The sequence below is a fragment of the Copadichromis virginalis genome, linkage group LG12 (assembly GCF_057382275.1).
Source record: "Copadichromis virginalis isolate Kocher_CV1m ecotype Utaka linkage group LG12, C_Virginalis_male_GT1.1, whole genome shotgun sequence".
Classification (NCBI taxonomy): Eukaryota; Metazoa; Chordata; class Actinopteri; order Cichliformes; family Cichlidae; genus Copadichromis; species Copadichromis virginalis.
This window is the reverse complement of record NC_140629.1, coordinates 7858436-7882671: the sequence shown is the minus strand read 5'-3', so window position 1 is coordinate 7882671 and position 24236 is coordinate 7858436. Positions and strand designations below refer to the sequence as shown.

At 41.6% G+C, this 24236-nt stretch overlaps 1 protein-coding gene across 2 annotated transcripts; it reads right to left on the bottom strand.

Moving 5' to 3' along the window:
* Nucleotides 1-4548: 4548 nt before the first annotated feature.
* bicdl1 (BICD family like cargo adaptor 1) lies at nt 4549-23757 on the bottom strand. Of its 2 annotated transcripts, XM_085474581.1 has the most exons (12): nt 22936-23757; nt 21865-22080; nt 14323-14439; nt 12221-12232; nt 10987-11133; nt 10362-10541; nt 10026-10244; nt 8745-8888; nt 8141-8271; nt 7132-7252; nt 5835-5888; nt 4549-4880 (listed from the first exon to the last, which is right to left on the bottom strand). In XM_085474581.1, exons 1-12 carry the CDS (start codon nt 23326-23328, stop codon nt 4704-4706), a joined length of 1911 nt encoding a protein of 636 aa, XP_085330707.1. In that variant the 5' UTR covers nt 23329-23757; the 3' UTR covers nt 4549-4703. The 2 variants fall into 2 exon arrangements, with proteins under 2 accessions (XP_085330707.1, XP_085330708.1); XM_085474582.1 differs by lacking the exon at nt 5835-5888.
* Nucleotides 23758-24236: the final 479 nt, after the last annotated feature.

Here is a 24236-nt window from a genome sequence, read left to right as displayed (position 1 = left end):
TGACTGATCTCATTTGTCAGTGGTCGGAGGCTCAGTCCCAACTTGAGTTTAAACCTGTGTCCGTTTTATTTTTGCCGTTTTCTGAGAGTGTTTTATGGTCTTTGGAAAACCTGTGGCTACTTAACTCTTATGTGGGTTGTTCATATTCATTTAAAGGAGGTTTATGACCACTTAAGGAGCACCAAGTGGAGTAGATACCCTCATCTTATACTAAACATCATTAGTACTCTCATACCTGCCTGATTTTACATGGTCAGTGCAACTGTGAAGTAATGAGAAGGATTTGATAAATTACTCATATCCTTCGAATTGTTTACTAAAACGTTTTATATGACTAGTTTGTAATACTGTGAGAAAATAAGCCAACTGGTCAGTCAGTCATTGAGTGTTTTTGTTTTTTTCAATTTCTGAATGCTTGAATAATTGAATCATTTAACTTTTTCAAAATTATTATTATTATTATTATGGCTTTTGTATCTTTTGGGTTGAACCTAAAATTTCTGCACAGAGGAAAAATATGATTTATGATTTTCATATTTATAAACAGTTTTACTGATGGAAATCATAAAAACTAAAAATACCGTAATTAAAAGAAGCTTCATGTGGAACGTGCTCGTGATAAAAGCAACACTTTTTGTGATTTTAAGATGAAATTGTGCATCTACAGTGTTTTGAGAAGTAAAAAAAATTTTCATCTATAACTTATTTTAACTTAAATTTAACATAATGTATTCCAAGTTATATGTTACAGTTTATCGTGTAAGTTATACATGCATACCATGCCCAATTATGTCTGATCTCAGAAGATAAGCAGGGTTTTCTACCAATTGGAATGTCAGTGGTTTGATCCCTGCTTATCACATTTGCATGTTAACGATTCCTGGGCTGAACCCGTAGTGCTAAATAAGTACCAGTTTGCTTTGTTGGTTGGTTGGCTGGGAGTCCAGTGCTAAAGTTGTCTGAGCAATGGCAGTGTTATTACTTTTGTAGGTTTGTGGTCATAAACTAAAGAATATGACAAATGAAGACTTGATGAAGTTAATGCATTATCTAAGCTCGAATGAAATTCATCTGTTTGCGAATCACATCAGATCCCAAACATGACATGGATGTGTCACTTCCTGGATTCCTGGGCCATATATAAAATACAACTTTTGTAAAACTGCTTTTTCCTGCTTAAAATATATGTGGCTCTGAGAACCACAGGCAGAAAGTGTCCCAGTTTTCAAATCCAAGTCAGAAGAGACAAGTTGATTGTAAAGTATTTATTCGTACAAAAACAAACCAAAAAAAAGTCTTAAGAAAATTGCATGATTAATATTTTGAATAGTTTGAAGCATTTTCTAACTGAAACAGTGCCGTTAGTCATGGGTGAATGGAAGCACTCACATGGAGCACAATGGGCCCAACAAAAGCTCTAAATTTCTAAACAACATCCGCCCAAGGAGACACAAGCAAACATTCAATGGCATGTCTGTCTGCCCCTGGACACACACTCGATCCACGGTGGCAGCAGCGTGATGTTTACCACAGAGACACAGCACACAGAGTTTTAAAAATGCTTTCAGTCAGAAAATGAAGGAGAGGATACAGTCGACCGAGGAAAAGAACACGATGCTGACAGATCTGAATATGGTACACAGTATGATTTCTCTACATGAAAAAACAAACAAACTGAAGTCTGGTGATGGGCAGGAGCTACTGGTGTTGAGTCACAGCTTTCTCACACCGGTCATCCAGTCAAAAATCTGAAGGTCCAGTTTTTAAATCCATATGCCATCACTCTTCCTGCTTATTTCTGCTAGAAGGGGGGACACGTTTCTGATCACAACACATCAAACAAAGCAGGAAAGTTGTATGAGAACGTGTCAGATAAACTGAAGTGAGGTGATGTTTTTAAGGGTTTACTGTAGATATGATGCAAAGTTTAGGTTGTTTGATCTCCTGGGATTGACTTGACTGGGACTATAATCTCAACTGCATGCCACACCAGAACAACAAAAACAGAAGAAAATAAAATACAGTCTACAAACAACATTATACAGGTGTTCTTCTGTCTACAAAAAGACTTTCATTCAAAAGGTACACATTTTTTGTCATATAAATATATCAATTTCATCCAAACCTATTCCTTTTTTTATATATATAAAAATCACTCTTTGGGTTGATCCTCCCCCTACAACCAGCTGAGACAACACAAAGACATCTGCATAGGTTTGCGCAGCTGCGTTAGACGTGAGTTCAAACACAGACATACATGAGAGACATCGCTGCACCACACTGGGAGTCGTCCATGCATTTTCAGGTCAACGCCTGCTTTTCGACGACAGACGTCACCTACGGAAAGAACGGAAGCCCGCGGCCGAGAAATCAAAGTGCCCGTGAAGTACTGAAGCAATGAGAATGGAGGTAGAACTTCTCTGATAGTGGTAAACGCAAAGCATAGCAGCAAATGCTGACCACTGTGGAGGACGTTTTGTGGAGTTACTGTACACTGACATGCCTTTTAACAATGCGAAATTCAACACGTTGACACGGAGAGCTGATGGGCACTCTACATACAGCAGTTCTGCCTTCTTCTCAAGCTGATGTAAACATATTGGAAATTTTGGTCAACTAGGAAGATGATTGACATCATGGGGACAACATTCAACAGTAGATTATCATTTAAAAAAAATTATACATTTTTAAATCTTAAATATAACATTAAATGTAGAAAAATAACAGCTGGACAGACTTTGTAAATTACTTGAGCTACCCAAAGGTTTATTCAGGTGTCAGAGGTGAACATGGAGGCCTGACTGTGTTCATAACACAGATCATTACACATTCACGCAATTCAGATATTCTCTTAATATAATACAAATATTATGATCATTTTCTTTTTGGGTTAGGAAGCTAGAAAATTACACTAACCCGAAAAAAGTGTTGTAAAGTACAACAGGTAAAAGGTAGGCTGGAGAGGTGTCGGAGAGTGTTGGTTGCATTATACAAAAAAAAAAACAACTTGAGTTTCTTCTCCTGATTTCAATGGAAAAATAATTTCTTTAAAACTAAACCAACTGTTGCAAATGGAACTATCTGCAAATACTTCAAAAACACATAATGTCACATTTTATTAAAATTGTTTGGCAACATGACCACATCCCCAGAGCTGAAAAAGCAGTTCCAAAAACTACCTGCAGCAGTCACTTAACGATGGCTCCAAAAGTGAGTGATTCCCCTAAAGTCTCATGTTAACATGGATGTTAAAATCCATGTTTACAGCCTTATAATTAACTCTTCCATTAGGGTATAAACCCAAGGCAAAACTTGGGTGTAGACTTTTTGACTAGCAGGTGTGCTAACAGCTAGCTAGAAGCTGTATAGCTACTAGGCTTCACCTCTGCTAAATTGAGCTAAACACCATATATGTGGTTTCTTTTCTTTTTGAACTTTTTTAAGTAGAATCTTCTGAAAATATATACGGCAGCTGTGCCATACAGAACATCTGCTGGAGTTTTGGTTAATGAATTTCTGGTATGTTCTTAATGCTCCTTAGCACTAATTAGCTTATCGATGCAGTTTGCTAATCATGCTAGCATGACTTAGCACTCCAGCCTCTGATCCAAGCTCTGGCTCCAAAAACACAACATGCAGTGGCCAAAATGCTTAAATTGAAGTTTCAGAACTATAGAGTCCAGAATTTTCTATAAAGTCTATTGTTCACTGATCCATTGGGCAATGGGCTGTAGCATTAGCAGTCGTTTTAAAAATACGTTTCTTTGTGCCAAATAAATTTCAGGGCCAAAAAAGTTGGAATCAAAATAATGGAACAAAGATAGTGATGTCTTGGTGGATTTAATGAGAAAAAGCAAACAAACGTTAAGCTATTTGTTTCTATAAAAATATTGCTTAGTGCAGCTTTAATAGTGTATGTATATATTTGTGATACCCCTGTAGAGATATCTTTTCTTACTCTGAGTGTTTGGATGTGGGGCTATAAATGATGGGGCTCCCCCCCCCACTCACTTAAGCCAAGTAAACAACACTCTATATTCCTGATACATCAAGCCTCATGTTCCCCTGAACAAATGAATAAACCTGAGAGATCACATGGGCTGACTGGAGCATTGTTGCTCTGTACCTAGAGGATAGCAATCATATTCTGTCATGTCTTATAGTATTATAGACTTATAGCTTTCTCCAACTATCCTCATCTTTTCTTCGTGATCCTGCTTGGTCCCACGTATCTGCCTGTCTTTCCCCAGACTCCTTGGCCTGCTAACTGGGATGCATACAGTAAGAGTTAATAAATAGTCTTCTTTCTCTACAGAGTTGGCAGTGGGGTAGTAGAGATAGTTTTAGGCACTACAAGGAAACCTCCCCTTCTGGAGGTACATTTGATGACCCTGTTCATGCTCTGTAAGATCAATAGCTTTCTATTTGAGGGGCCTTAAGCCAAAGCCTCTGGGGAAGTTCTCAACATTTCACTCACTGTCAGCAGTCACCAATTAATCACTAGGGGAATAATAATGGGACAGATAAAGTGCAAAATGACACCCCCCACCCCCCAAATAAAATAAAAAAACCTCAGTGTGCATGTGCCACTGCCTGTCTTTGGCTGTGTTTTTACCCCCTGTATTGTGATGTCACTACCCTCCTTGTCCTGCACCTCGTCCGTCTGCGTCTGTCGGCTGTGCTCAGGGCCAGCATGATAGGGTTCAGTTCTTTTTGAAAAAAGAGAAAAGTCTCTTGTCCCGGTCGGAGATACGCTGAGCTCTTCTTGAGGACTGACCCCTGTGGGTTACGGACGACCCCGACAGAGATGTAGGGGCTGCGCGCCACTCGTCCTGGTGCTTGTCCATCAGCTGCTGGTCAATCACTCTGTGCATATCATCCTAAAAGCAGAAAGGTAAATGAGTGAATGACAAGAAGGAAAGGTCATGCGGAGAGGGCGTGCGGTGAGATGTTACAAGCACTTCTGGAAACATTGGACCCACTGAACAAGTTACCTGTTGGATAGTAATTATAGAAACACCACCATTACCTTTCACCTGTGGTAGATGTTTCTGTTCTGTGTCCTGTTCTTTTTTGTATATGTGTGTTTTTTGTTTTGCTGCTGATACAACCAAAGTTCCCCTTGTGGGACAATTAAAGGATTATTCTATTGTATTATTATAGTTTCCCCTCAGAATACATTATTTAAATCATTTTTGAGAGGCATGGGAGTTTAAAATTATTCAGTAATTCACTAAACAAAGTAAAGGATTGAAAAAAAAAAAAAGAATAAAACAAGCATAATTTTGGCACATTGTGTAAGAGTCCACTGTTCTGAACTGCACCAAACACTTTGAATCTGATGCCAGATTCATTCTTGGTTGTTGTTGTTGTTGTTGTTGAGGTATAAAGCCACCAGAGGGCAGTAACAAGCTGTTTAATAAAGTGGGAACCAATTGTGATGTCAGACTGAGACTTACACTCGGTACCTGGAAAAAACAACAACCATAATATAATTTATCCGCTAATGTCACCGACATACAGTAGCATAAATATAACCATACACAATTCAAATATGTGAATTGATGAAGTGATCTGCACTTCTGAAAGGGGTGTTCTCTCAACAGGTAAGCTGACCAGTGGACCGGCATATGCAAGTGAAAGCAGAGAGGACACAAACAGGTGGTAAGAGAGGAGGTGGTGGGTTTAGATGGTTCTCTGTGCTGGCTAATGGTTTCAGATGGGGAGGGAAAAAAAGAGCTGAAATGGGCATTTCTCTTGGCATGGAATGGCTCAGCGGTGGCTGGTTTAGTTGGTGCGAGGTAAAACGGCGAGATGGCACTGCCCGGGCTCACCTCTAAGGCAGGAGGGGGGGTGGGTACCACAGGGGAGAAGGGGTGGTACAGAAGCTGAGAAAGGCCACTAGATCAGAAACCACAAGAGCCAAACAGTAAAGAGCCCTGAGGAGGCAAACTGTGGGTAGGGAGGAGAGAGAGGAAAGAGCAGCTTGTTACAGATAAAGGGGATGGGGAGGGAACACACACACACACACAATATGTTCAAGCAAAAAGTCTAATACAGTACTGTGTAAAAGTGTTGAGTCACCCCTTGTGGGTGGGGGTAGAAATTTATTGAAACACAATCTTGAAAGTCAATATTTGTTATCACTGACTTTATTCTTCAACACAACTTGAACTGTTCAAAATGTCACACAAAATCTAAATCTTCCAATTTCTTTAAGTTGTCTATTGATAATGAATTGGACCAAAAATTTCAAATTTGGATTCATCACTCAATAAGACCTGTTGCCACTTATTTTCAGTCCAGTTCTTGTGTAATTTACCAGAGTCTTTTCTCCCTGTTTCCCTTCTGTAAGAATGGTTTCTTGACAGCCACCCTCCACCCATACAACACTTCATCAAACAGTAGATGACTCAACTGAAGGGCCAGATGCCGGATCCCTCAGGTTCTGTGTCAGGTCTTTGCTGGATGTTTTTCTGATATCTTAAGGACATGACTTTCTGATAGCCTGAATATTAAAGGAGGGTTGCAACAGACTGCAAGTTGCAAAGTTCCTAAAGATAACATTTAAAATTCAGTCTTCACCAGGTTGTCTGTTATTTGAAGATATCACTGGTTCCTCCCTTGAGTAAGGTGCTTTTTTTTTTATGCTTGACTGTTTCATGGCTGAGTGTTAAAACCTTTAAAAGACTCAGAAATCCTGGAGAACTTTTCCTTGAGACCACTTTAAAAAATTACCAGAAATTCTGGCTCCTTAGAAGCAAAAAATAAATAAATATTGGCTCAAGACTTTTACACAGCACTGTAATGTTCCTTTACTTTTGTCCATCACAGACGAGAAACTGACACTCTCCCTCCGCAGTAAAGTGAGTAGCTCAGTTTGAATACACAGATGCTGTGAGTGGCTTTAAGGTAACAGACTGACACAAGCTACAGCGAAAACAGGGGGGGAAGGACAAACTGTTCTAGCAGCTAGATGCATTTTATTCATGTATAAGTGTATTTAAAGTTGTCCAAACCTAATTTAGTCGCACTTCATCTTTTATTGCGTTGGCATTTACGTAACTTATGTTTTTAAAATGAGCTGTTCCAAAAAAAAAAAAAAAATGCTGAATATAGCCTTTGACCCACCTGCCAAGCCTCCAGCTGCTGCGACAAATTGAGCTTCTGCTGGATGGCGTCCAACAGCTGGCTGTTCAGAGACATGATGTCTATTTTACATTTGGCCAGCTCCATTTCTACTGCTTTCTTCCTGCAAGACACACACACAGACACACACACACAACAATATGAATGAAGGCCATGCACAAAGTCAGCTCTGGCACTTTGCCACACAAATCAGTCATTACTCAGTGACAGAATAAGTTGACTTCTTGCAGCAAACCTCACAGTTATGTTGAATATATGCTGTATCAATTTGTACTTGCACAAGCAGCAGATTTTAGATGGATAAGAGCACTTTGTCAGCATGTATGTCACAGTTCTAGATCATGACATTATGGTCTAGAACAGCGGTCCCCAACATTTTTTGCGCCACGGGCCGGTTTATGTCCAACAATATTTTCACAGACCTGCCTTTAAGGTGTCGTGGGAAAAAAAACAAAAACACGGCACCAGTAGGTATAAAAAAAAAAAAAAGAAGATTTATTTATAATACATGGAAAAGACCCAGGAAAACTGAGTTAACGATTAAAAAAAAAGAAGATTAAAAACCCTGAAAACCATAAATTTCACACCTGAGCCTCAACTCTCGCGGCCCGGTACCAAACGACTCACGGACCGGTACCGATCTGTGGCCCGGGGGTTGGGGACAGCTGCTCTAGAACTGTTTTTTCCATCTATCTAGACTCTAGAATAATAAGGTTTAGGGTTAGGGATTAACAGACTTGATAATTCAGTTATCAAACATATGATTAAGATCTGAAATGATGGCTGAAAATATTTCATTATATTATAACTTGAAAAAAATTCAAGCGCTGTCGCACTGTTTGATGAACTGAGGCATAAATTTAATGTAAATACAGTAAAAAGATAAAACTTGTAATCTTTTCAACAGCAAAATGAACTTACTAAACCCGTGCATACACCTGTTGAAGTAGTGATAAAGGACTAAGCTAGTTGTGAAATCGCGCAGTCTTACTTAGCTATGGCATCGTCTCGGTCTCTGATCGCACTCTGGAGCTGCTCGCTGGGTTCTCGAACATCAGCCATTGTCCTCATTCGCTCGTTCTCTTCTCGGAGAGAGCGCATCTCTACAGAGAGCAGCGCCACCTGTGGATCATGCAGAGTGAATGCGAATGAAACATCCCTGTGAGATTGAGGCCATGTATTCAGGGTGCACGGTTTAATGGCAAAGTTAGACAACATGGTGCTCATGGGCGAGATATTTGTTTGACCTAGTTCGGCAGAGGATGGAGTGCGTGAGCAGCTTGTGTCATTTAAATCATGCAAGACGGCATTTTAAACCCACAGGAGAGCGTGAGCTGTCCTGGCAGAGAGAAGGTTGAACAAGGTTGAAGCAATGTCCCACATTAGAAAAAGCATGCATCAAATTCAAACTGATGCGCGACAGGGTGAGGACTACATCTGCTGCAATATGTCATCACAGTGTTATACATGAGAAACTCCTTAATGCAGCGTTATTACCCCAGAAAGACAGGAAAGGATCTTGACTTCAGCTACATTTATTATCTAAATCTCTGACTGACATGCACATACATGATGCACACACATGGTTGTTTTACCTGGTTGTGCAGCTGCAGCAGCTCCTCTTCATTGCCGCGTGTTTTGTCCTGCTCCGTCTCATACAGCTCTCTGACTTCCCGCAACTCTTCTCCCAGTTTCCTCACCTGCTCCTCCAGAGCCTCCTCATCACTACGCCGTGAGCCCTTTGCACACAAAGCACACACGTTACAACAAAGACTTACCGTGGACAGTATCGGCTTTATGAGAAAGGAACTCATGTGTAAAGTGACGATGATTTCTTTAATGCTAAAAATATGCATTACATATTGTAAAGACAAAGTGAGGTGAGCATTGCCTGTTTAAAATAAAAACAGAGTAGTGGGAAAGTCTGTAGACATTCAGTGTACCTGTCTCCTGGCCTCCTCCATACATACTGATGATAATTTGAACCAAATACTTCAAATTTAGATTCATGACTCCATAAGACTGTTTCCCGTCCCTAAGTATGGCTTCCTGACAGCTACCCTTCAACTGAGACCATTTCTGATGGGGCTTCTCAGGTCCTGTGTCAGGTCTTTCCTGTTTCTGAAGGATGTGACTCTGGGATACTGCCCAACTTCTGCAGATAGCTTAGGCCAGGGGTGTCCAACTCCAGGCCTCAAGGCCCGGTGTCCTGCAGGTTTTAGATGTGTCCTTGATCCAACACAGCTGATTTAAATGGCTAAATTACCTCCTCAACATGTTTTGAAGTTCTCCTGGTAATGAACTAATCATTTGATTCAGGTATGTTGACCCAGGGTGCTATCTAAAACCTGCAGGACACCGGCCCTTGAGGCCTGGAGTTGGACACAGCTGGCTTAGGCCCACCACTTCCACTTATCCAGTTTCCTCAGATTTTTTTAGGACACACTGCACACCAAGTGCCAAGTTTCATCTAATAGTTATAACAAATGTTTCTGTGACAGACTGCTAGCACCAAAGGGCCTAAAGATAAAATTTAAAATGGATTTCTTTGTCTGTTGTTCCTTCCTTGTGTACCTTTCTTATGCTTGAATGATTCACAGGTCAGTGTTAGGTGGCTTAGCAAACAAAAGAAGTATTCCTCTGAAAAGCCTGGAGAACTATTGATGAGAACAAGCAGTGGCTCAAGACTTTTGTCACACAGAAAATAAGCTGCTGTATTGCTGTGTACAGTACTACATAAATAGTTCTTCTTTTGAAATAATTCAATCGCCAAAAATTACTAGTAGTCCAAAATTAGTCATTATCTCACTTTTTCAAGTAACACCTAATATTAGTCTAACAGCAACAATGCTGACTGCCAGCGTGTTGCTCATTACCGTAGACTCATTGCCATCCAGCAGATTCTGAGTGAGCCTCCGTAGCTCTAGCAAGCTGGTGTGGAGGCTCCCAGTAGGCACATCCTTGGCTGAGGAAGTCTCAGAGGACTCGTCCATGGAGGAGTCAGTGGACAGCGCTGAATCCGTGACATCGTTTCCCCGCAGATGAGAGCAAAGTGAGCGAACTTCACAGTAGGCCTCCCATAGCTGAAGACGTAGCTGATTGATCAACAAGACAAGATAGTTTAGATTATTAGTCACCAACACTCCTGATGCTCACAGCGAGTTTAAACAAACTGACTGTGGATACGATCAGGCAGTCATAAACATCGCTACCTGCTCCCTCTCCTGCTCCTGCTCCTCCTGCTCCATACTTTGCTCTATCTCACACAGCAGGCTGGAAGGATGGGGGGTAAGAGTTTGGAGGCTGTGCTCCTCCGTCAGCTCCTCCAACCTAGCGGCCAGCTGCCTGTGGGACACCTGAACCTCCAGCAGCTCCAGCTGGCTCTGCCGCAACTGGACACGAGAAAGGAGTTAACTAAGACTTAACAGTGGCATTCATCTCATTTCCAACTCTATATGTTTATACTTGGGCTATATTAGAGTAGCTCTGGATGATAGATAGTTCAAAATCATTGTTATTTATGCAATACTGAACCTTAGTGGAGTTCATCAGCGCCTCCACTGTCTGAAACAAGTTTTACCTCCCTTTCTCCTTCTTTTAAGTAACTTTTTTCGGGTTGGCTATGCACATAAAAACTCACAGGGATTACTTGTTTATACACTGATGTAATAGTGTATATACAATACCACTACTGTAATAGCTAGATATGAATGAAAATAAGGGAAAGTAAAATAATCTAAAACCACTCTAATCATTTGTAATAATGATAATAGGAATAATGTACACTATCTACTAAGGTAGCAATTATTCCCCGAAGCTTCATTTATGTGTCCGTACCTGGAGGTCCTTCTCGTGACACTGCTTCTCCAGCACCAGCGTCCTCTCCCGGAGCTCATCCACAGTATTCTGCAGCAACTCGTTCTCCTCGAGCATGGCGTGCACTCGGTGCTCCGACTCCATCTTCCGTTCTGACAGCATCTTAATCTAGCATTTCAAACAGTGACAGTTAGACCCTGCGCTGTGGGAAGCAGGCGTTACATTTAGAATCCAAGGATTGCTCAGATTTCCTGGTCGATCGCAAACAAATGGGCAGCTATGGACCTGATTAAAGGCTGCATATTGTTTTTTCCCTGCCTGTGAGGGAAGCTGGGCTCTTACACAAGATTAAAAGCACTCCCACTGGCCTAAAGAATGTTCGTTGCCTAGCACGGGTGTCTGCATTGGTCGCCACCCTCGTCTTCAGGAATGTTTTGGTGATGCTTTAGCATCTACACAAAGTTTCCTAGCAGTGTACTGCTTACCGTGCCTGTGTAATGGCCTTATATTGAAGACACAAGATAGACTTCATGAATTGTCTTCCCTTGCAGCTGCCTGAGCAGCTTTGCCCATTAAACAAACATCAGCTCTGCTCATTTTTTATCCCTCCTGCTTCTGACCTACATCTGATAACCTACTTCGCAGCACAGGGAGCTTTCATGCAGAACAGTTGTTTTTACTGGCACATGTGCATCTACGTGATCAGGTTCTGGATATTTTGGGTAGTCTCTGCTTTCACCCTAACAGGCCAAAAAGCCATTAGTCATCAAGAACATGTCATATAAAGGCAAAGCATTGGAATAGGGGGAGCACCCAGACATTGCAGTATCTCTAAATATAGAGCAGGAGCCTTTTCTCCCAATTATAGCACAAGCTCTGCAGTCTGGGTGTTTTCTCCCTGGCTTTGAAGAGAAGCTGCGGAACAACCTGAACTCTTACAGCACTGACGTAGAGGACATATCCATTCAGATATGGCACAACTGACATCACAACACAGCTCATGCTCTGATAAAAACAAAAAAAAAAGTATCCAAGCTTGGCCTCGGAAACAGGGATCGGCAAAAATGCTGCACACATAACATATTACATACTATAAAGGTGAAAAGAGTCAGCACTTTGCCCCATCATCAAGACACATGACAGGCAATTGCAAAAATCAAAACAAATATCAGCGCCTTCGCTGTTCCTGCTGTTTTACAGTGTGTCACATGCAGCATGCAGTCAGGCTGAGAGACGGTGCAGGGGAACCACTCACTTCTAGCCCTTGCTGCTCCAACCAAGAAGGAAGGAGGGTGAGGGGAATGGGAAATGGTGAGAAAGGCGAAAAAGATAAAGAAGAAAGGAAAGAAATCACACAAGTGCCTCGAGTTCAAAGTGATGATCATCCCCTGAGAAAAAAATAATTTATTAAGGGAAGAAAGACTTTTCTTTTTCTTTTTATCATTAGTGGAGACTTTAAAGCATGACTGTGACTTTTATTGAACAAGTGGACACTGTGGCTACAGGTGGTAATTGCAAGATAATGGCATACTGACTCTTTAAAGTCATCATCATTAGGCAAGCAAAGTGAGGGGACCGGATGTCAGATAAACAGCAACATTTATACTTACCTACCTCGCGATCGATTACAATTAAAACTAATGATGCATCTCGAGTCTCCCACTTAAATGTTTGAACTCGCTATACTAACTAAATAAAAGATGGACCATAGACTGTGCTGTAACTCATAACAAAGCCCTAGGTAAAGCCTCAGGTGAGACATGCAGTGGTTTCACTTTAGAGGCTGTTTTCTTATATACACTCCCTGGTCTACATGGTCTAAATATTTCAAAAACCCTACTGGGAAAATCCCAATAAATGAGCAATTTCTTGCTGATATCCCATGTCAGTGGAAAGCTGCTTTAGGCTGAGGCTAAGGGAAGGATGAGGGCATCGCTGACTTACAGCTTGTCAAACCTTGAAGCAGATGAGTTACAGCAACAGAAGACCACACCAGGTATCTCTTTTGTTAACTAAAAATAGGAAAGTGAGGCTACAATTCACACTGGCTCACCAAAATTGGACAAGACTGGAAAAGTGTTGTCTGATGAGTCCTGATTTCTGCTGCAACGTTCGGATGGTAGGGTTGGAATTTAGAGTAAATAACATGAAGGTATGGATCCATCCTGTCATGAATCAGCAGGTCAGGCTGGTATTGGTGGTTTAATGGTGTGGGGATATTTTCTTGGCACATTTTAGCCCCTTTTATGAATTACTCCTATTACACATGGAGTATTAATTATATGCCAAAGCTTGAGTATTGTTCCTGACCACGTCCATCCATTAAAGGTCAGAGTATGTCACAAAACTCAAATGATCTCAAATTGGTTGGCTGTACTTAAATGACCTTTGCTGTCACCAAATCACAATCCAATAGAGTAAATTGGGATTGCAGTGGAACAGGATTTTCATTATGAACGTGCAGTTGAGAAACCTGCTGCAACTGTGTGACGCTATGATGTCAATATGGACCAAATTCTCTGAGGAATGGTCCCAGCATCATTTTGAATCTGTGCCACAAAGAATTGAAGCAGCTCTGAATCAAAAGGGAACTAGCAAGTTGTACCTAATGAAGTGCCCTGTGAGTGTATCTCTGACAAGAATGACTTCATGCAGTGCACTGTAAGTAAAGAAATAGTGAAAATATGAAATATTTAAATAGCTGCGTGTATGTTTGCGATAGTTTCCAGCCAGCAGAATATCGTCAGCATCCAAGGGCAATGTCCACACTAGCTATTTAGCTATTTTAGCTAGATTAGCTATTTTAGTTTAGCTGTCTAGATTAGCAATCTTAGCCTAGCCATGCGGATTTTCTTTCCTTTTTAAATCAACCACTGATGTTAATGTGACATGCATGTGGCACAGTTTGGCGCTGGTGCGTATTAAAGCGCCATCTTCAGTATAAATTTTTTTTTAGATAAGTGGTGACTGGCATAACGCGTTTTAAATGTAAATGCAAAATCCAACATTTCTGGTAAGTGTATAACTTGCCTTACTTGACTTGGGCCTGTCAAAAACAGTGTACTACATGGTTGTGGACAAAATGAAGTATCTGAACAGACCAGCTTATTCAAAAAATTGTACAGTCTTGCTTTAACTTCCCTTGAGTTCTGACGCCACCCTACAGTTCTTAGAAATGACTTAAATTGCTTCTACTATAGGCACCTTGATTTTTTAACTCTTAAGTACCTAAGATAAATGTTCCTGTTAGAAGTTCTAGTCAGCTTTAGGGGGAGTTTTCTCACTTTGTGCATGTTCAATCAACTGTACTTGTTATGAAGTTATGTATACAGTAGACGGGATGCACACAAGGCTGACCTCAGCCTGTAGAGTCTCTAGTCGTGTCATGTGCTGGCGTGTGGACACACTCTTCTCCCTGAAGTCATCCCGTAATGAATGGACCTGAGTGGACAGCTGCCTCTCCACCTCTGCAGCCTGGACAAAGACAGAAAGGGAAGGACAGAAACTGAGCTTAAAAGAGGCCTGCTTTTAGTTTGAAAGAATACAATTTAGCACTGTAAAATGTTGCTCATGTAAGCGTTGTTCGTGGTAATACTGGCATTAAAAATCAATGTTAACGTGTTGCAGAACTTGATAACTTAAATTAGAATACTGGCACTGCAACTCTTTTGTCTTTTCTCCCCCATGGTGACTCATTGGAGGCTAACACATGCAGACACTCAAACACATTGCTGTTCAGATTGCACTCACACTGTGTTAGTGACACTGACGTGCTGTAAATCAGCCCTCCCCAGTCTGTTTTGGTAAATGGTGCATTTAATAGCTGGTTCTCTAAAAGCACAAATTCACCCACAAGTCATGGCCCTTGCTAAAAGCCTCAAACAACAGAAATGATCTGCTCGCTATTTGTGCAATCCAGTGAAGCAGCAGCAGCAGCCTTAGTGCATCACTAGAGCTTATTGGACAGGTGGGATCAGACCACACAGAGCCAGGCTGTGCATCATTAGCATAAAGCTGCACTCAGGAAGCTACATTTTGCATTATCATCACTGCCATGGCAACAGCAAAATCCTAAAAAGCATACTTTATCTCTCTCAGGAGATACTGAAAATTGAGTAAATGGACTAACAAAAGAAAAACTAGAAGCAGGAAGTCAGTTTATATTTCCTTATTTTTGTTGTCTTTTAATCACCGAGTGTTGAATGAAAGTGAGGATGACTTATTGCATCGATATCAATAAAAGCCTCTAGATGGCACTACACGCTGCTGCAGCTTTTTGAGGCGCTCACAGAGAGATGAAAGGGCTCAACAGCTGGGCTGTACATGCATCAGGCCATTTTAGTTCACTTCTGTTTGTAAAGCAGCACTGTTTGTGGTGTCAGTGTTCTTTGGGAAAGTCTCTAAGGACAGGCTGCCATTATGACCATTTCTGAGGCTCCACTCTGAACAACACCTAACAACACAGTGTAAGCACCATGACTACTCATGTTTCTACTGCTTACCTGCAAAGGCCTATTTACCTTTAAATAAATCAGTTTATCATCCACTTCAATCCATCATGAATTCCAAAAGCACACAGCGCTAAAAAAAAATCCTGATTTACAGAACTTAGCGCCTCATGGACAATCAAATCCTTCCCTGCATGCATATGACCTGGATTAAATAATGAAAATGGGGGTTGCTATATGTTATTCTTTTAGAACAAGTCAATAATGTTTACATCAGAAGGGCAAAAAGTAAAAATAAGTTGAAAAGTGAAAGTTAAGCTTTCCTTCAGAAAACATTGTGGTACTGATGGTCTAGAATAATCTCTGGATCCAGATAAGTTTGTGATATATTTGCAAACATGATTCAGGTCCCGACTAACTCTAAAGGTTTAATCACTTCTAAGCTGAACAAGCACCATCTCTTAACTTTTTGAGTAATCCTACCAACAAGTAGATAAACTGAACCAATCGCATGAACTACTTGGCAGAGCAGTGATAACTAAGTGATGGCTGAGCAATAACTTTAGTTTTTATAGGTCTAATTATTCATGTGTCAGCTTTGCACCTGGTACTTGAACACAGAATTGAAAACAAGCATGCTTTGTGTGCCATGCTGTAATAAAGGAGCCGAATGAGCTTTTATGAATCAAAAAAATATGGTGTGGGAAACCTTCTTTTTACTTTTTACAAGAACCAACGGTGGATGTATATAACTTGGGAAAGCAGAGGGATAAAAAACTCCAAGTTATATCCCAAACACCAAAGATTCATGGATGTTTTGTCGGCTAAATGTGATTTCCATGGAGTTTTTCCCCCTCGTAACACTTGTTTCTCTTTCCTGAACTGAGTGGTTTCATTCATATTTCAGGGCTGCTCAGGTGTGTGTGTGTTTCCTTATGTGTGATACCTCTAATCTACACGTTCTTTCAACTAGAGAATTTTTTGTCATAGTTTGTCATTAATTAGACTGTAATAATTGTCCTTTTAACATTTTGTTCAACAAGTGTTTGTTGGTTGGGTAGTCAATGTAGTTGACTCTTTGTAAACCTGTTGACAAACTACAGTCATGTTTTCTGAAATAACACAAAAGGACACCTTTTTCAAACAATGTAAATGCAGGTATGGGATATGTCATTCCAAAAAACTTGCTGGGAAAAAGGAAAACATACAAATACTTGACAGTCTGATCAGTTTAGTTCAGTCAAAAAGCCCAGATGTACTTATCTGGATGAACACTACATAGTGCCGTTGCCTTTGAGTGGAAAACAGGGGCAGGTAGCAGGAGCCAGTGTGACAAGCAGGCCAATGTGACATCTGACCCACTGGCCCAACAAGCTGACAGATTGAAATCGTTTTGGGCAAACCGCAGAATCGACCGTGAAGTTCCAAACAGTCACTTAATCTGTGCATAAACTCCTCAGATTCCAGATCAAGTATTATCAACATGACAGGACAAACTGGGGGGAAAAGAAATCAGACTGCTGCGACTGAATCCAGGGCACCAAAGTAGGGCTGAACAGAGAGACGTGTTACTGTAAAGCCTCTTTACTCTGGACATCACTTCCGGTAAATACGTGACATTCGCTTTTCCAAAGGTGGCAGGAGGAAGAGGAGGAGAGTCACTGCTGCTGATTCTGTTTGGGGCTTTCTGTGCGGGACCCGATTCAGGTGCATCAAGGGTCTTGGGTGACACAAGCTGGCATCAAACTATCTGTATCCTTGTACCATTCTGTAGAGCACATTCCCATGGTAACAACACAGAGGGTTTCAATTTGCATGTCACTCTGGTTGTCATAGCAACCGCAGAGAAGTGGGATTGGCGGAGCTGCGACTTGGGGTCTCAGTACTTGTGGTATTTTCCGCATTCTCTTTCTCAGAGCGCCGTTCCTTGCATGGAAGGAGGAACCCTCCGTCTTAAACAGTTGCATAACAAATCCCACGTGACAATACGTGAGTGCGACAGCAGATCTTATAGGTGCTCCAGCAACTGCTCCATATGGTGTCAGCAAACGAATGGACAGATGAGCAGCACTGGCTGGAGTTTATAAATGTAAGGTTTGAACTAACCTGACAGGTAAATTTAAGCAAGTGATGAGGAAAAAAATTGCACTGACTCCTCCTGTACAGCCTCAAATGAATCAAACACAACATTCATGGGTGAGTCCATGTTTCATAAGTGAACTCTGAACGTTGAGGAAAGTAGAAGTGACCCCAAACATAAAGCGTGACACTTTTTTTTGACAGAGTCAGGGCACCCTCTGCTTTCTCCCAGCCTGTGTGGTAATGTAATTACAGAAAGGTCCCTTTTCCTGCTTGTTCGCTCTGATCAGATTAAGCCCGATGAGATTGGCTGCCCTGACACTCCAGACCCACGGAAACAAGCACACACCTCCTGAATCAATGACAGCCTATTTTCTCTGAGTGCACTGAAATAACATATAGCATTAATAGTCAGATCTGGACTCATTCAAAACACATACACACAAATATAGTGGCCAGACAGAAGAAAACCATGAAGGAGGGGACTATTTTTATGATCTTCTTTGCTCAAATACCAGCGTTACCTGCTGCTGTTATTAATTAAGTAGAGTATGGATTGAAGTTGTTTTGGTTCCTGACTTAATGCATATAGCAAGGCTATTAGCTTGGATTATAGCTAATCCCTTCAGGACCGTATCTTACCCCATGACTTACATCACTTCCTATGAAGTGCCCTGGGTTGTCAAGGTCATCTCACTGGAGCCAAATGAAAAGAGCCTGTTAAGAGCTGATCCCTGTGTTGTTAAAAGAGCACAACACTGTTTTCTTGTATTTGCCTGTAGGTTTTACTTCCTCTGAAAAGCTGGCCATTTTACATAAACAGACTTTTTAATGGGCAAATGTATAAATAAAAGCATAAATCATGAAATATTTAGCATTTAAAGAAAATAACTCTAAAAAAGCTGAGATCAATTCACAAATTGACCTTAATGTGATTCACCAGAGAAATAAAAGCTAAAATAAACCTGCAAATATAATTAATGCTAATGATTTCTCTATTACTTTTTTTGTTGCTTCTACATTTTGTAAATCCATATATATATGCTTTATTGGCAAACAGGTCTGATTTTGATCTCTGTGATTAAATTAGAGACAAGGCTGGATTTTCCGTGGCGTTGTGTCTGGTCCACTTGTTTGTGCAGTGATGTATAACACTTTTGCAAGAAAAGGTGCAAGGCTATGTAAAATGTAAACAAGAATGGCCAGTTCAAATATAGCTTATCAAATATAGAAACTCAGACATTTTGATAACATAACGCATTTAGTGCATTGACGACCAGGAAAATATTATTTCTTGGATTTTTATTTGTTTGTTTTTTGTTTGTTTGTTTGTTTGTTTGTTTGTTTGTTTGTTTGTTTGTTTGTTTGTTCGGGAGGGGGGGGGGTATTTGGTGAGATCTCACTGTTTGGGTGGAGGCTTTGGGAATACTATGACCTGACTATCTACTGATGGTACTGGAAATTTCAGCTCTATGATAAGTCACAAGGACAGTTTGCAGCTTACTGATAGTCAAGAGACATACTGTGCTTCCTTATAAGAAGTATGTACTGAACCTGTGTGTGTTATTAGACCTTTAGAACTGGATGACCAGCCCTGCTGTAACATGTAACTTTCTCTTTGACATTAAGTGACCACAATACTGCACAGTATATTTCTGAGGAAAAACTCTGTCTCATCATAACAAATAGTGCAATAAGTAAAGTAACAGCTCACAAATGCAATTTAAAGCACTACAAAAAACCAAAAACACGCAGGCCCATTTAGGCCTATTAAGGAACTGTCTTGCTTGTCACCAGCACAGTGATCAAATCCCACCATCAATTCCAGTAGAAGAGTCCATTAGTTACTGTGCTCGATGTCACAACTTACGCAACAGTGACAAGCTAGTTATCACTTAGCCAACTTATTTAACAGGGTTAATAGGACAACATATAGATCTACTTTTATTATGAATCTGTTTCACTAGCAAATTTAACCATTACAAGAAACAGGTCAGATGAAAATGAAAGGCCTTCTGTGGCTTTACTACTGCACAGTTTCCTCGGGGTAGCCTTACATTCCCTCCATTCATCCAGACATGTAAACAGCTAATATTACTTAGTCACAGGCCATTGCTTAGTAATGAGCCCAGACAGAAAGAGAAAGAAAAAGAAGAAAGACGCAAAGAAGAAAGAAGAAAGTGAGATGGTGGGAGCACTGTGGCTGACCTCATTATTTTTACTAACCAGTAGGTCTTCCTCTGTCTGCCCAGCACCCTGAATCATGAGATCTGGATCGATGCAGTCAATTTGTTCTCGTGAATTTCCCTGAGACCACAAGATCTGCTGTCCTCCTCAAAACACAACACAGACCACTTCTGGGAATATCTTCAAAGTTTCCCATGCCAGGATTTCAGTGAAATTAAATCCAGTTTAATTATTCTAAGTGCCTACTTTTGCTGCAATCCACAGTAACTGACTTGTCCAGCATCGCCCTTTGATTGCAATGCGATCGTGGTGTTGGAGCAAAACAGCTCAGGAAGCTGATTTAACCTGATGAAGATGAGGGGGAAAACTGTGGGTTAAAAATCAACTGCACTGGGCCTTTCCCATGTGCCTGGGAGCAGATCATATCTTCTCCCAGGAGGGGAAACAAGCACAATCCTGAGCGTCATCAGAGGCAGTAGTGACGGCATTATCGAAGCACCTGTACAGGCCTGTCAGTTGTTCTGTACAGGGGCCTTGGGGCACCTTTAATTGTAGCTTCAGCACCCACTGTAAATCTACATGACACCAGTCAGTACAATGATGCCTCTGTTTACAGCCTTCATTTTGTAACACTAGCCTGACAGGTGCTGTATGTTTCTCTCATGTGCGAGACGAGCAGGATCAGGGGCGTTTCAAGAGTAAAAAAAAAAAAATCATAAAATTCTGTCTGAAATAAATATAAAACCCTACCACTTGACAGATTTCCAGCCTCCATAAACATGAACTCTAACACATAGCTGGCCTGTAAGAAGTGATGGCAGCGACACTGATTCAACAGCGAGGTACTGGATCTATGAAACGAATGATGCTTCACAGGTCCTTTGTTTAAAGGTCACTTTTAAAAAGCAAAGAAGTTATAAAGGAGACAGAAAGTGGACCAAACCACTGTTAGGCATATGAGGGGGAGTCGATTTTTTCAACATGTAGAATATGGGGTCATTAATTCAGGGCATATTGTTACATTGCTAAATATCATACTTAAGATAATGCATTAAGGTAGACGACACAAAGAAAGGGGGATCTGGCCTCCACCGTCCCCCCATGATCTCCACCAACGGTTACACTGATATGACAATTCAATTCTGGGAGGGGGCAATCAAATTTCATGTGCAAAGGAACAGGGCACACCACAAGCCACCAAATCTAGCCACAAACACAAGCAGCATTCTGGTCTGTGAAAGCACAGCATTCCTATGACATCAGTTATTAAATACGATGACCTTTAACCACCAAGCAGAACATAAATAATATTAAACCGTTGTTTATTAAGTGGCGGTGCAATTATCACAGAGGTGAACAGTGTGAATAAAAGGACACTCTAATAGAGCAATTAAGTGTGCACTCGGTCTGAATAGAGGCTGCTTGTTTTGATGTTGATTGAACAGATTGAGGTGTTGTACTGAGCTCCTTAGGAAGGCTTAATCAGCTCTGGCTACAAACATTAGCATTCTCACTTCTGTCAGTCTCCACCTGCTGTCAGACTCAGTTTAACCTAATGTGTTTCCAGTATATCCAACAAGGATAGAGCCTGAAGCTTTCATGGTGACCCCGATCGCTGCTATATTATACATCTGCGTGCTCATCTACTGTAATGTGTCTGTCAGGAGATCTGCTATGAGACCTTTTCTACTGTGCCAGTCATAATAACTGCACTCAAATTACCTGTCAATATGCAGAGTGCTATTGCATAAGTGTGCAGTCCAATCGTTCTAAATTATTCCGCTTAAGACCTGGAAGCTACACTTTTATATTGATGAGTTAGCATAATTCAGGTGAAGTCAGAGAGAGATGGGCTGAATAAAGATAGATCCACCCTGAGGGGTGATGAATCCTCACTTGGCTGACCACTTGTCATACCAGCCAGGCAAACTGAGTTGTGGCCTCACTGGCCCTGAAGCCAGGCCAGAGAGAAACACTTATTCAGATACACAGATGCACATACTGGCATTTCTGTGAGTCGTGTTTCTAGGTGGGGTGGAAGGGCATTTACAGCGGCTTTAAGACCATGTGATTTGATGAGTCAAAGCCCAGACTAAATCTTCCTTGAGGGTGGCCCAGGGAGCCTGAAGCAACACATTTGAAGCACAAACATGCACACAAGCACACAGGCTGAAGCATTCCTCACCCTACTGAGTTGCTCCAGCAGTCTGTGGTTCTGTTCTGAGAGCTCGCTGATGGCCTTGGTCTTGTCCCTGTCAGCTTCTTTCAGCTGGACTTGCTGTCGCTCCAGCTCGCCCTGCAGCTGCTGGACATCCGTCTCCAGCTCGGCCACCCGGCCTTCCCATTCCCCCTCCCGGCTTTCCAGACGCCGTCGCAGCTCATGCTTCTCTTGCTCCAGGTGCTGCATTATGTTGACAAGAAGAAGAGGTCATCATGTTTAAAACCCTTAACTTTAAACACAAGTACCAAAAAAGACTATTGGGGGTTTGACAATGACAAATACTGGTGGTTCTATGGACTGAGAAAGTAAATCTGTCTTGGGCAAACACATTAGAGTATTGGTGGTTAAAAAGCAAACAAAAAAAAAGTTGAGACTGGAAACACCAGTTGAATCCACTGAACAGATATGACCCTAGCTATTGGAGTGACAGTTCAGATAATAAGATGCTTCTTTTTTCTGCAGTTAGCAGTGGACAGATGTGCATTGCACCACCAGCAGCTGCCAGCTGTTATGGTCCTAGGATCAAGCAATCACAAAAAAGAGGTATCACATAGACTCAAAACAAAACAACATCAAGCACTGCCAAAAAAAAATGAAACAACATCAATAATAAGGAGATGTTAGGGCTCAGCTTCTCTGAGGATAAATATGGATCAAAGGGATGAACAGATGTACAGCAGATACACTAGGCCAGGATTAGTCCCTGTGTTTTTTCATGTGATTTGTTTTTTCTCGGCCCATGTGCCTGGTTGTTCGAAACATTTGGAAAACAACAAGAACAAAAGATCAGCTGTGAAGCCTTCGTTGTAAACATGATGAGTTTATAGTGAATGCTGTGCTGGTCACTCTAGCCATAGACTGGACTGAGCAGCATGCCTATCTACACTGTATACTATAACTAGGCTTGGAGCACATAACTTGCAAGTCTGCAGGCAGCATTTGTTGCTGAGTTTGTTTCCAAACAAGGCCTAAACTTGACACAAACCAAAACGATACTTGAATTAAAACTTGTCAGGCGTACTTTCTTTAGATTACCTCCAATTTCTCGTTGAGATCTTTGTGCATTTTCTCATATTGCTTGGTCAAGTCTTGGTTTCTCTCCAGCAACGCTTTGCCGAGTTTAGCAGCTAAAACCAAGTCTTTTTCCTTTTGGCGAAAGAGCGACAGCAAGTCTGCGTTATGCCCCACCGCAGGCGTGTCTGGGTCTGACAGCTGCTCCTCACCTCCCCGCTCCCCGGTAAGCATGGCCAGTTCCTCCTCCAAGGCCATCCCGAGGCCTCCGGAACCGGCGTGCCGCAGCGGATGACCCTGAAAGCCGCCGGGCTCCTGAGCGGTGGGGCTACCCCGGGACTCCATGCAGTCGCTGTCCAGCTCCAGTGGTGCTGAAACCACGGCAGACGTCTGCAGGTCTAGGCAGAACGCGGACATCGCCGCCCGGCGGAGGAGAGGCCAACAGATTACAGCCGACTGATTTCACACCGGATAAACCCACCCTGCTCCGACTGTGTTGGGCTGACCGGGCCGGCTTCTAATCAACAATTCATCCATTATCGTCGCTCTTCGGATCCCGTGGTGTTTAAAAAGTGCTGCCTTCCCAATTTCCTCACGTCCCCCTCTCCTCGTTAACCTACCAGCCGCAACGGTGGCTCTGATTGAATCCCAGCAAACACCGCCTCCTCTGCAGCTCACTGACTGCTTGTTTATGATTGCTCACAACAAAATATTTTTATCCCGGTATGAACCGCCTCAGTGAATTCTTCGCAGCTGTCGGTCGGTCAGGGTCCATCCCGTCTCGGGGTCCTGGATCCCCCATAATGATCGGCCTCCACACCGGAGGAACTTAGCAGCCAAACATGATAAGCGCGATCACGATGCCTCTCAACCTCCTTCCTTTCCTAATGCGCGTTCCCGCCACGGCCGTGACGCCAGCTGAAACCTGTTACAAACGAGCAGCCGATTGGGTGAAAATGATAGCGCCATATTTTGGTGCTTCACACACACATCTGTGACATCCAGTAAATGAACACGTGAAGGGATAAAATGAAAACACTGTGCTGCCTTTAGTAGTGCAGGAGCCTAAAACCTACACACATAAGCGGGCACTTAAAAACAACAACAACAACAACAACAAAAAAAATACAACCTTTTTTTACATTGATTAATTTAAACTTAAGCTTTCACGATTTTTAAAAAAAGAATCTTTCAACTTGATCGCTTGGTCCAAATAAATAGGCTGGTAAACATGGATTTATGTAAATGAACAAAAGGTAAATAAAAACAAAGAAAAGGTTAAAAAAGAATCTTGACTATTACCTACATAAACCCATCTTGCCACA

Excerpts from the sequence above, each read along its gene's own strand:
- bicdl1 (XM_085474581.1), bottom strand. The coding sequence starts at position 23,328 with ATGTCCGCGTTCTGCCTAGACCTGCAGACGTCTGCCGTGGTTTCAGCA. Across the intron at positions 10,542-10,986 it reads GTCACGAGAAGGACCTCCAG|TTGCGGCAGAGCCAGCTGGA; the intron begins GTACGGACACAT and ends TCTCGTGTCCAG. Across the intron at positions 8,272-8,744 it reads TGCTGCAGCTGCACAACCAG|GTGGCGCTGCTCTCTGTAGA; the intron begins GTAAAACAACCA and ends CATGATCCACAG.